At 38.2% G+C, this 12,771-nt stretch overlaps 1 protein-coding gene across 4 annotated transcripts in view; it reads right to left on the bottom strand.

The window, feature by feature from the left end:
* LOC120633905 (dystrophin, isoforms A/C/F/G/H-like) overlaps nt 1-12,771 on the bottom strand; it is a 752,632-nt gene that overhangs the window by 719,561 nt on the left and 20,300 nt on the right. For 3 of the 4 annotated variants that reach the window (XM_039904299.1, XM_039904301.1, XM_039904300.1), the window contains exons 3-12: nt 10,962-11,054; nt 9,378-9,516; nt 7,923-8,044; nt 7,014-7,212; nt 5,540-5,721; nt 4,214-4,429; nt 3,311-3,418; nt 2,420-2,544; nt 1,319-1,503; nt 345-511 (exon numbers count right to left, since the gene is read on the bottom strand). In XM_039904299.1, the coding sequence (XP_039760233.1) occupies nt 345-511; nt 1,319-1,503; nt 2,420-2,544; nt 3,311-3,418; nt 4,214-4,429; nt 5,540-5,721; nt 7,014-7,212; nt 7,923-8,044; nt 9,378-9,516; nt 10,962-11,054 (1,536 nt within the window). Of the gene's footprint in view, nt 1-333; nt 512-1,318; nt 1,504-2,419; nt 2,545-3,310; nt 3,419-4,213; nt 4,430-5,539; nt 5,722-7,013; nt 7,213-7,922; nt 8,045-9,377; nt 9,517-10,961; nt 11,055-12,771 lie in introns of those variants that run through there. The other variant, XM_039904302.1, reaches the window with a different exon arrangement.

Genomic DNA, 12,771 nt, shown 5'->3' with positions numbered 1-12,771 from the left:
GGAACAACTGTGTCATACATGATTTCATCGAAACTTTAACCGTTTACGCAGCCCCCTCAGCGGAAAAACCCCCGATTTTGAAAAATTCTTCATTGGTGCTATGCTTTTTATTGGTCTTAGGGTGATGATATATAGCCTATATAGCTATCACTGAGAGAATAAGTATATCAAATCAGTCCAGTAGTTCCATCGATCATCGTTCAAATAAACAAACAAACTCTTTAGTTTTTTATATTAGCAAAAGATAAGTCATTTTTTTTTACAATTTTGTATAATTTCTATAGTTCCAAACACTACTAGTAGTAGTAGTAGTACTTCTACTTATAGTAGTACCTCTTCTGTACCTGTTTGAGGTCCGCTTCCAGTCTGTGCACTTGTTCGTGCAACTCTGCGCTCTGTTGATCGAGTGCGGCGCCGCGCTGCAAACGTTCGAGTCGCGCGAGCGTCCATTGACACGCGTGCGACCAACGCTCGCCTAGAGCGCGCAGTTGGTCCTCGATTTCTGATTCACCTGGTAACGAAATAAAACCTGGGGTTATTCAAGGGGCGGATAAACAAACTCCCTAAAAGCCGGCAACGCATTGGTGGCTACTCTGATGCTGCAGATGTTTATGATTAATATGCAAAAAAAAAAAATTTTGCACTTTAAATAATGTTAAGTATAAAAGTATAAAAAAAAAGCTGTCACCCGCGTTCTTTCTGCGTCCGCGTTAACTACAGTTTTTTTACGTATATCTCGTGAGGACGTTTATTTTCCTGTGATAAAACTTTTGTACTTTAAATAATGTTAAGTACAAAAGTATAAAAAAAAAGCTGTCACCCGCGTTTTTTCTGCGTCCGCGGTAACTACAGTTTTTTTACGTATATCCCGTGAGGACGTTTATTTTCCTGTGATATAGAGTGGCCTACCTTTCTCCCAACTAACTCAATAATTACTCAACTAAAATCAAGTCGAATTGTTGCTTAGTGAGGGCGTGGAGAAAGGACAAAAATAAACGCGCTTTCGCATTCGCATCTACGGAGATCTTGTATCAGGTCCAAATTTATATACGGTATTGCGTATTTTCTATTAAGAATTTTCAGTACCAGCCCGGAAATAGGAAACAGGCTCCGTTAATCCCAGTGCGGAGAGCACGTGAAGCGACGGTCAAGGTAAATATAACTTTCTCGTGGTGATAGTCGTTAACCCACATTGGAGCAGTGTGGTGGGTCTATGCTCTAAGCCCGTCTCAACGACACGAGGCCTGTACCTAGAAGTGGGACGTTAAAAAGCTGCGGATGATCAATATTATATTGTTAATTTAATATATCTACTCACTGGCCAAATGCGCGTCGTCGTCGTCAACGACGAGCACGCAGTCTGCGAGCGCATCCACGAGCGGTTGCTGTCGCCGAAGGTCCGCGTGCAATGCAACGGTGCTCTCCAGGGCTGCGTTCGGACCAGAAGCTTGCTCCTCCGTCTCCATAAGAGACATGCGATCCTCAGTTGATGTCAGCCATTGCCTGAAAACATTATTATTAGCGGAGCAAAATCGTAGGTGGACACGCCCTTCAGACCAGAACACAACATTGCAACAATGCTACTAAGCTTAATAAGAAATAAATAAATAAATATACTACGACAATACACACATCTAGCCCCAAAGTAAGCGTAGCTTGTGTTATGGGTACTAAGATGACTGATGAACATTTTTATGAATAATATACATAAATACTTATAATATAAACTAGCTGACCCGTGCAACTTCGCCTGCACCAGATCGGTTATTACCGGAAAACACAAATAAAATGTCATTTTCTAAAAATGAATCCTAGCTAGATCGATTTATCACCCCCTTGTATACTAAATTTCATGAAAATCGTTGGAGCCGATTCCGAGATTCCAATTATATATATACAAGAATTGCTCGTTTAAAGATATAAGATATAAATACCCACTGAAAAGCATGTTTACAAACATTTTCCAGTTGTGGGAAGTGAACCCACGGCCTTGGAATCAGAAAGCAGGGTCGCTGTCCGCTGCGCCAATCGGCCGTCAATAATAAGCATGGCTTGTACTTCCCCGGACGAACTCTGTCACACAAATAACACTACTACTACTGAATTGCATAGTAGTTATTTTAATGCTATAACCTTAGTGTTTATCTACGCGGAAACGTACCGGTACGCTTAATCGCTTGGCCTAGTAGGCTAGCCGCCCACCAGGCCGGACTAGAGAAAATTAAGAAATAATTAACTCCAAGGAACGAACCCGCCCAGGAATAGTCCACATTAATATTATAAAATCGAAAATATTTCTGTTGGTTGATTTGTAACCTAGTTTATGTACGAATAACAAACAGTTAAATACCAGTAACAAACTGGGACTAAGTCGCAGGCAAAAGCTAGTAAAAAATAAGTCGAAGATATGGTAACCCACCGAAACGCATTCAGCTGTTGATGCTGTGCTCTCATAAGCGCGCGATGTACGCGCGCCTGTTTGTCTATTGCGCCTAAACGCAACTGCTCCCAGCGTTGGTTCAGCAAACGCATCTGAAGCCGGACCTGGAAAAGTAAAGCATTTTAAGCTATAATAATAATTTATAAATAGATTACGAAAAAACATACATCGACATCTAGCCCCAAAGTTAGCGTAGCTTGTGCTATGGGTACTAAGATGACGTATAAAAATATTTTAATGAATAATATACATAAATACTTATAGTACACAGATAAACATCAACACACTGAAAACATTCATATTCATCACACAAACATTTTCCAGTTGTGGGAATTGAACCCACAGCCTTGGACTCGGAAAGCAGGGTCGCTACTCACTGTTACAATCGGCCATCAGAAAAATTCCATACACGACTGATTGACTGATGATCCAACACAAGACATACAGATGTCGAAAACATCGGTATGTCTTGTGATTGTTTTAAAGAAGGCAGCACTAGCGTATTCCCGAATATTGGAAATATCATTGCTTTTGGCTACTTTTGACTAAATATTATTGATTAGTCATTTTATACTTTTTATTTATTAATAATAGGCCAGTGCTGTACAAGGCTTATTATTAAAGTTGGAGCACGCTTGCCTATAAAATACCTATTCATTCATGCCATAAAGGTACTCAAGTTATATTATTTAATTTATTATATTGTATGTATAGTACATAAAAAAAAATAACGTGGCTTTATAAAAGCGGAATAACGTGTTATTAGTACCTAAGACATTTTTTGTCTATTAATCAATAAATACTTGTAACTTGTAATTACCGTAACCTACATTAGTCATAGACAAAATAAATAAACAACAAACACCTCACCTCATTAGCCTCATCTTTAGATAGTGCCTGCTCTCGGACGAGTCGTGCACCCTCTTCCAATACAGCTCCGACACGGCATTGTTGTTCGGACAACTCCAATAGGAATTTCTGTTGAGGAGAATATTTATAACATACTAGCGTACCCAGCCCGCTTTGCCGGGCTAGATTTTGCTTTTTTTTTATTTAAACAATAAACTTACATCATTAAATTTTTAATAAAAGCTGTATTTGACAGTTTCAAAAATAGGAATGCTCCGATCGTCACCAAACTTTACAGGTTTACTCGCCTGGTCAATCCGGAGATTCCCTGAAAGTTTCTTTGAAATCGGTCCAGCCGTTTCGGAGCCTATACGGACATACCCACACACTTTCTCTTTTATATATATAGACTTGTTGTTGCTACGACTGTGTGTCATCGTCATTATCAACACATTACCTTTACCTCTACCTTTGGTTTCCTCTTGGAATGAGAAGGGTCTAGACCTTCGTCTACCACGCTGGCCATGTTCGGATCAGTAGGTATCACATTGATAACGTTATATAGAACTCTCAGGCATACAGGAATTAACCACACGGTTAAAGCATTTAAAAACGCACATAAATCCGAGAAGTTAGAGGTGCGAGCCGGGGGATCGAACTCTATCCCCCGAAAAGGATGCTGAAGCCCTATCCAATAGGCTACCATAGCTTCGCTATCACAGTTATCACAGGCTCTGTTTGGTGTGGAGTATACGGATTGAAGTAATTATAAATTACACCATACAGATTCTCCTGCTGTTCGCGGTATAGCAAATTAAGCTTTATTTTCATAATATATTATGGATTTCCGCAAAGTAACGCCTGCTTCTATCCAATAGGTACAAGATACGCCTGTAAATTTTTGGTCCTTCGATCCGGATATACCTCGTGCGAGTGGAAGTGCTCTTTTAACGCAGCAAGGTACGCGCCCGGCTGGTCGTCTCCTTCCTCCGGTAGCGGCGAAGCGTTCAGTCTCTCCTCCCCGTCCAGCAATGCCGCGAGTGCGTCCTCTAACGCGGCACCGTAAGCTCCTAACTCCACTGAGCAAGTTGTCGCTACTGAGACTGGACGGGATGCCGCGGCACTGCTTCCACCAAAAACCTGGTAAAAAATTTAAAGGAATTAGTAAGGTTATAACATTTTTGACGGTGGCAAAGTTTTCAAACAAATTTACCCGGAAAAAAAGGAATCAGAGATGTTTAGAAACTATGGCGTGCATACAATAACATTTTTTTGCGATGGCGTGCATACACTAACATTTTTTGCAGTGGCATGCATATAGGGTATGCACTAATGGAGCAGGTGTTATAAAACTTAAAGGTAGGTTTTTTTATAACTCATGCAATGCCTATCCTTAAGTTTTTCATAACTTGTACTGGAGATTTTTTCATTTCATCTACCCGCGTCATACGTGTGTATACACGCCACAGATTATGTGAGATGCTATTTTACATATAATTACAAAGAAAATACATGAAAACCTGGTATTGAATTTAAAAGTTCTTTTACAAGAAAAAGGAAAATATCTCGTTTTCCAAATTCAAAATTCAAATTCAAAATTCATTTATTTCAAGTAGGCCTAAATTATAAGCACTTTTGAAACGTAAAGTCAGTCTGTCTGTAGTCACTCTACCACCGGTTCCGTAACTATAAACCCTTATAACCTAGATGGAGCCTCATTAACTTGGAAACACGATATAATTACTTATTATATCGTGTTGCAAAATGCTAATTATTAATTAGCATAATAAGGTAAGGTTTAAGAAAAATGATGTATGTTGGAAATGACAAAAAATTTCACAAACTTAAATATATTAGATAACATGAATGTATGAATGAATGTATACTTTTATTGCATATCACAAAAAGTAAAAAAAAAAAGTATAACAAAACAACGTTTACAATTTGGCGGCCTTATCATAGCGATTTATTCCAAGCAACCAACGGCTATAATGTAAATAGTTTAGATTGAAGGAGATATAACTTTGCGGAATTCCATGATATACAAAGAACATAAACCTTAATTTGCTATTATAATATACTTTCGCGAAGTATAGCAAATTAAACTTTATGTTAGTCGTAAATAGAGTTTGTTTCGAGTTTAACAGATATATGTGGGCATTTTAAACATTCCGCAGAAATGTACAAACACAGAAGAAAATATAATCTGTGTAGTATCATATGTGTTTTAAGCAAGGGTGAGTTTCGTACCTCAGCATTAGCATCTACCGGACTGGGCTGTTCTTCGCCAGCATCTGAAGGTCCATCTGTGTTCTCCAGTTGTTCTGTGTTTTCTGTGTGCGCGACCTCATCGCTCGCATGCGGCAATGATTGGAATAGGCACATAACATACATCATTATTGACTTCTTGTCTGGATTCGGTGTGTTCACATCTGAAACAGTAAAACAATCCCATTATTTAACATTTATTCAGCATTAACTTTCACATGTTAGTTTTGATAATAACAGTTGCAGGGGACAATTGACTATGTATGTATTGGTACTGGGAATTCCTGTAAAAATAAGCCACCTGGCATTTTAACCGTAAATCAACAAGACAGTATTTTTTATAATTTGTATTAGTGTTTTTACCTACACTTGGAGGAATTATCAATTTTTTAAATTTAAAATGCCTATAAAAATTTTCGGAACCTTGCAGGATTTGAACCTGCGACTCTCGGGCAATCGCGGCCTGAGCGCTTTCACCAATTAAGCTACGGCTCTCCTACTGTCGATGCTGAAATTAGTATATGCCTTTCACATCAGTCTTATAGCGACTGTAGCGTCATCTAGTAGGCAACGTTGCAGTTTCGATCTACTTTTTCAAAGGTCCATATTACAATGAGACACGTTTCGTTGTTCGTCTACAAATTATTGTGATATCTTAGATGTTAGCGGGCTAACTTGTAATCATATCAACCCATTACCGGCCCACTACAGGGCACGGGTCTCCTCCCACAATGAGAAGGGGTTAAGGCCGTAGTCCATCACGCTGGCCCAGTGCGGAGTGGTTAGAAAGTACTACTGTACTGTACTAACTTAGAAAAGTAGGTGCATGCTGGGATTCGAACTCGACCCCTGCGAAAGTGCAGTCGAGCTACTACCCTCTGGGCAGTCAATGCTTCAGGTAGAGGTAAAAATTAGTAATCTCTAGCTGTTTCGGCTACGGTAACTGCACACCTGTTGTTTGTTTAAAAGGCTTCGCTTGTGTGCCTTAATATGACTGATATATCTTTGCACTGAAGATCTAACGCAGTGAGGACAAGTTAAGCTGTCATAAACTTAATTCATTATGTTGGAGTGAGGTTTTGTTTTAAGATGGACGCGTTTAAAATCCAGTTCACTCTAAATCTGATTTTCGGGGGTTCCAAGCCTGTCCTGGTCTAAAGCCTAACTAAGCCGGATGTTTTTTTTGTTATCACCATCTCACATAAGTTTTAAACGAAATACGCTAATCGGTTATACGCTGCGCTGTTTCACGCATTACTTCGTGATGCGTGCGACAGGCGACAGGCGTAAATCTTGCAATCACTGCTGTCAAACGTGACTTTTGTTATTTATTGTATGGAAAAGTGACGTTTGACAGCAGTGATTACAAAATTTACGCCTGTCGCATTGCTATCGCGAGATACGTAATCACACTGCTGGTGTTGTGTTAATTGTTATTTTGGATTATAATCGTTACCTTCCGGGTCCAAGAGCCGGTCGATCCCCAGGTGTCGTTGAGCCAAAGCGAAAGCATGCTCGAGCCTTTGAGCGGCAGTCAAACGGAGTAGGGTGGAATAGTCGAATAGCTGCGGTCTCCATCGGTGCAGCAACGCGTTGAACGCCAAACCGTCTGACCATGTTGATGTGAAGTTCTCCACTTTAACTCCCATGTAGTTCTGCAATCATTTACAATTGTTACTAGCCAGAATGCCTGCCTGAATTACTATTTCTAATAATGAAATAAAAAAAAATGGTTAATTAATTTTTCCCCCCAAAACAAACTACAGGCAAAAATTAAGGACTATTATACATACTCTTGTTCCCTATTTCACAAAGATACTTAATATCCGATTTAAGGCAGGATTTTCAAAAACACATGTTCCTAGTTTTTAACCAATAGTTTCAAGGGTAAAACACTCACTTGAATAAAAATTATAGATCAAGTCGCGTGCGTTAAAAACACAAAAAAAAGTATAATAACATCTTATATGAAGCTCAGTATATGTCTGTTATTAAAAAATTCCACAAGTTTGTATTTTCATTGGAAACGCTGTTTGTATTTTCATTGGAAACATTTTTGGTGAGTACAATTATTTTTTGCGACGCCGAACTAAATATGATAATGTGCAATTTATATGTATACTGTCCGAATTATATTTCACTTCACGAACTTCTTGCGTTTCAATGCGCAGGATTCAGTATCCTGTATCAGCCAAATAGTGGGATCACTTCCGTTGCTTCACTTTACAATTTGGTTAATGCATCGGTTATTGTTTTCGGAAACTCTTAAATGTATCTGCTTTATATAAAAAGATCTTTATAAAGCAGATACATTTAAGAGTTTAAGAGAGAGAAAGATTCTTTGGATTAATAAAATTTAACTTACCTGCGTATGAGTACGACACCAGGCGAGAAGCGTCTTTTCCAGGTTGGTCTGCTGTAATTCGGACATCAGCTCCTTAAGGTGATAGTGGACTTGCCAATGCAAAATTATGCTCCATACCAGACCTGGAAATAGACATCTTATTATAAAATCTAAAATTGACCTAAGACGCATAGCTTTGAGGAATAAATTAATAGCTTGAGGAATTAAGGACTTAGGCACTGTAATAAACTTTATCATAGATTGACATACACTTGAGAAGCTGTTCTTAGCTTGATGTTGGATCTTAGATCTTTGACTCTGCTCCAATACCAGATGGGGGCTTTAATGATGATTAAAACACTGTCACTTTAGCGATAAAAACAGGAACCGATGCTTGCTGACGAGTTCACTGAGGCAAGGAGGTGACAAAGCAATTTCTTAACTCCAAGCTGATACTGCGAATTTCTTGATAAAAATTCGCAAATAGAAATATGCCTATTTAACTATAATGCATAATTTCTTCTTCTTTAATCTACTTTTTTTCAAATTCAACAGTGGTACACGGGCCAAAATGTATTGGGTTTTCCGTAAACGAAATCTCAGTATCACAGCCTGGAGTGAAGAAATGGGTATTGTCCATTCCCCAATCCGTTGTTCCCAGTTATTACTAACATATGAAATATCGCCTACCCACTCTGGAGCAACATAATGGGTCTATGCTATGGAGGGTAGAGGTAAGGAGGATCATCTGTGTATATGAAAAAGTGTCGTCCAAATGTATTAAATTAGGATGGCGCCACATTTGCATCAAGGTAACTCTTAAAAGAAGCGCCAAATATAAATATTGTTAGAGTAGGCTTGCAAAATAAACAAGGAAGTAAGGTTATATTTACCACAATATTTTGCACAACGTAAGTTGTTGAAATTCTCAATAATTAACTACTTTAGTCGATAATGACATTAAATTTTTTAACTCGGCATACTTCAATTCATCTACGATTGCTACATTCATACCATACCCTGTGCATCCACCAGCGCCATTGTGGAGGATTTTTGAACTGTTATTTAGCGCATACAACTGGACACTTTTTCAACTTTTCTCCCATATAAGATGACTCTCCTTACCTCTACCCTCCATAGTCTATGCTCGTCTCGAGATACAAGCAAGGTTTATGTAGTAGATAAATAAATATACTACTAAATATACTACTACGACGATACACACATCGCCATCTACCCCCAAAGTAACCGTAGCTTGTGTTATGGGTACTAAGATGACTGATGAATATTTTAATGAATAATATACATTATTACCTTTAATATACATATAAACACACTGAAAAACATGAATGTTCATCAAACAATCATTTTCCAGTTGTGGGAATCGAACCCACGGCCTTGGACTCGGAAAGCAGGGTCGCTGCCCACTGCGCCAATCGGCAGTCAAATAAATAAATATTTGTGCGAAGGACTTACCGAGAATAAGCTTAGGGTTGCCGTCAACAATGTCACCACTGCTGATGTTAACGAGACGAACCCCAGCCGCTGCCAATGCACGTAACGCTGCGTTCACGTTATTAAGTTGATGTACACGCATACGACCCCGCTCACGTTTCTGCAATAAATTAAATTCAGCATGGAAAATCTTTTTTTTTTTATCTTCAACTGCCAAATGGTATGAAGTGATTAACTGTTCGATCGAGAAACTAATCTAAAGTGGAGTGTTCTTTGATGCTTAAATATAAGTAGTGTACGCGGTTTCCGTATATTCTTAATTCTGAGGGTTTATTTATTAATAAATTAGAGCACTAACAACATGCATATTACACGTTTTTAAATATAGCACACACACAGAAACATGGACTGCTATGCACGTCAACAGTGGCGTGCACTTCATACATGCACAAAAGCACTGCCTACCCTAAAATTCATATATAACTCGTATGCTATTTTCTTGATGTATGCATACCCTAGTGATAAACCTAGTGCACGCCACTGCACGTCAATTACATTGACGAAGCGAAAAACCGAAACATCAGTAGGCTTGGTAAGATTTATACATTCCTTATCCTAAGTAATATGATAAATGCGAAAGTGTGTTTGTTTGTTTGTTGTCCTTCCTTAACAGCCTAACTAACCAATCCAACTTGAATTCTGCCATTGATCGAAAGTAAAGTGTGTAACGTAGGCTACTTGTTATTCCAGGGTTTAGAACTCAACAAGCGGGTAGAATGATACTATAACAAGTTGTTGGCATCGTTCTTCATCCACGTTTTTTTTTTATTGGAACAGTTGTTTTCTTGGAATGACAAGTAGCTTATGTTACACACTGTACTTACAATCAACGGCAAAAATTCAAGTTGGATTGGCCGCTTAATTAGGGTGTTAAGGACAAGAAACAAACAAACACACTTTCGCATTTATCGTATTACTAAGGATAAGGAATGTACAAATCGTACTAAGTCGAAACATCAGTGTGCTGAATGCGAGATTATTTATCTACTAGATCGCGTAAAAGTTAACTATGATTTGTATGGCGTAAAAGAGCGCCATCTATGGACCAGAGATGCCACTCTTTCGACGCCATACAAATTATAGCTAACTTTTACACGATCGAATAGAAGAAAAATCTCGCACACAGCACTCAGTATGTTTCGGTTTGTCGGTACTCGAACATGACTGCGCGCGTGGAAATCTCTCACTAAGGATGTAATACAAAGTAACGGGTCGTTTGCCTAATTAAACAGTCTCATCCCAGACAGACTGTCAACGGCAACCTTGAATCCCCATCTTACAATCTTATCGCGTAAAGTCTTGCGTAATCTTACTTAGCTGTTATATTACACTGAATTTTGACACAAACACTGTAACATTACCAAACTAGATGGCGCCACAAAGATCCTGCATCGCACTAAAGAAGTGTTAACAAAAATTTACCATTTAAACGACCTCGGTCCCCGAGCACGATCGCCCGCTCGGAGAAAGATCTTCCTATTGTTTTATAGCTCCCGTACAAACACTTAATAAGGATAGTAAGGATAATGCTTAAAATCTACTTACGAACTGCTGTGCAGTGAGTATCTCCAGTAGAGACAGCAGCACTTCTCCATCGCGAAGGTCTTGGAACAGGTCTTCTACTAGCGGTTTTCCACTCTGTAACACACAGGAGCAAGGTGTTTTAGAAGCCGAAGTATTTGTTTTTTAAATGAAAAAATCCTTCAATTCCTAAATCCAAAAAGTTATCTTTGGTAACTTATAATACATATAAAACTGAAGAGTTTGTGAGTTTGTTTGTTTGCTAGTTTACTTGAACGCAATGAGCCCGGGAACTACAGAGCTGATTCAAAAAAATTTTTCAGTGTTGGATAGCCTATTTATAAAGGAAGGCTAGAGGCTATACATAATCACGCTAAGACCAATAGGGGCATATCACCAATAAAGAATATTTCAACATCCGGGTTTTTAATTACCTGCGTGAGCTGCGTAAACGTTTAGAGTTTCGATATAATCATATATCACAAAGTGATTTCCCTTTAAAAGTTCTAAAAAAAAGTCCGCGACAGCATATGTCTATCCTTTAAGGTTGACTGATACGCGGACGAAGTCGCGTCGGACCGCTAGTTTCATATGTAACGATAGAAAAACAAAACAGAATCTATACTACCTAAACAAAGATTAACTGAAGTGCCATAACTCCCATGGCATAAACTTGTATTGAAAGCTGTATTTATTAGACTACGGGAGGGTATATATTTGCACCCATTCAAACGCAGGTAATGTTAATCATACGATTTCTAACATTGCCATTAGCGACCGTATTAACCAACGCAGACGTTTGAGTTCTATCGAATGAGCGGCCACCGGCTACGCTTATTTTTGAAACAACTTTGTTTTATTTATTTTGTTTCTTTAATTACAAGTTAGACCTTGACTGCAAACTCGCCTACTGGTAAGATGATGCACTCTGCGATGGTAACGGGCTAACTTCTTAGGGTTATGACAATTACTTATATCGCACACCCCTAATGGGTTTCTACGCGACATTGTACCGTATCGCTAGATCGCTTGGCGTCACGTCTTTATCGGTGGTAAAGAGCCACGGAGCCTCCAAATTATGAATTCCCCAATTGCATCTGCCGAGGATCGAATCTGGGATCCCGTAAAACCACATAACACCACAACGACGACGCGCGACGTTTACGGCGTTCAGCGTGGGCAAGAGCTTAAAATCATTATTTTAAACTGTTAATAAGTAAGATTTTTTTTAAGTCTTCTTTTAGCCACTTTTAGTATCTCAATATAAAAATTTCGCATTAGTTGAGTTTTTTTTATTTTCGTACATTTATTTACGGTCGTTTATATAAGGCTTTTTTAAATTTTCCTTTACTTAAAATAGTTTGGATATATCTACTTAAGTATAGACAAGTTATTTAAAATTGGGGTGTATTAATTGGTATTTTTAAGTGCAAATGTTAGTATTTTAAACTTTACTTCAATGTTAATGGAAATTAACAATCAGTTTCCAGCGCAAATGTTTAAAACAAAAGTTCTTGAACAAGCACTTATTGTCTCGTTTTTTAAGTATGACTTAAGAGTTTAAGGACCTCCAAACAATTAACACCAATTTATTCACCGTTTTGAAAATTTAAAGTTAGGTAAGGAGGGTTACAGATATATATAAAGATGAAGAGTTTGTTTGCTTATACATAAGATAAAGACGAATGAAAGAGGAATATGCCAATCCGATTAGTTTTATTTTGAAATAATTTATTACTTCAGGTTATAGTTATAATATATAAATAAGATGTTATATGGCGCTACTTTTTTAATTTGTACTGTTAAATATGTACTGATTGCGTTCGTTTTATTT

Source organism: Pararge aegeria, chromosome 22 (assembly GCF_905163445.1).
Source record: "Pararge aegeria chromosome 22, ilParAegt1.1, whole genome shotgun sequence".
Classification (NCBI taxonomy): domain Eukaryota; kingdom Metazoa; phylum Arthropoda; class Insecta; order Lepidoptera; family Nymphalidae; genus Pararge; species Pararge aegeria.
Note: the sequence above shows the minus strand (reverse complement) of the source record. Positions and strands in the feature narration are given on the sequence as shown.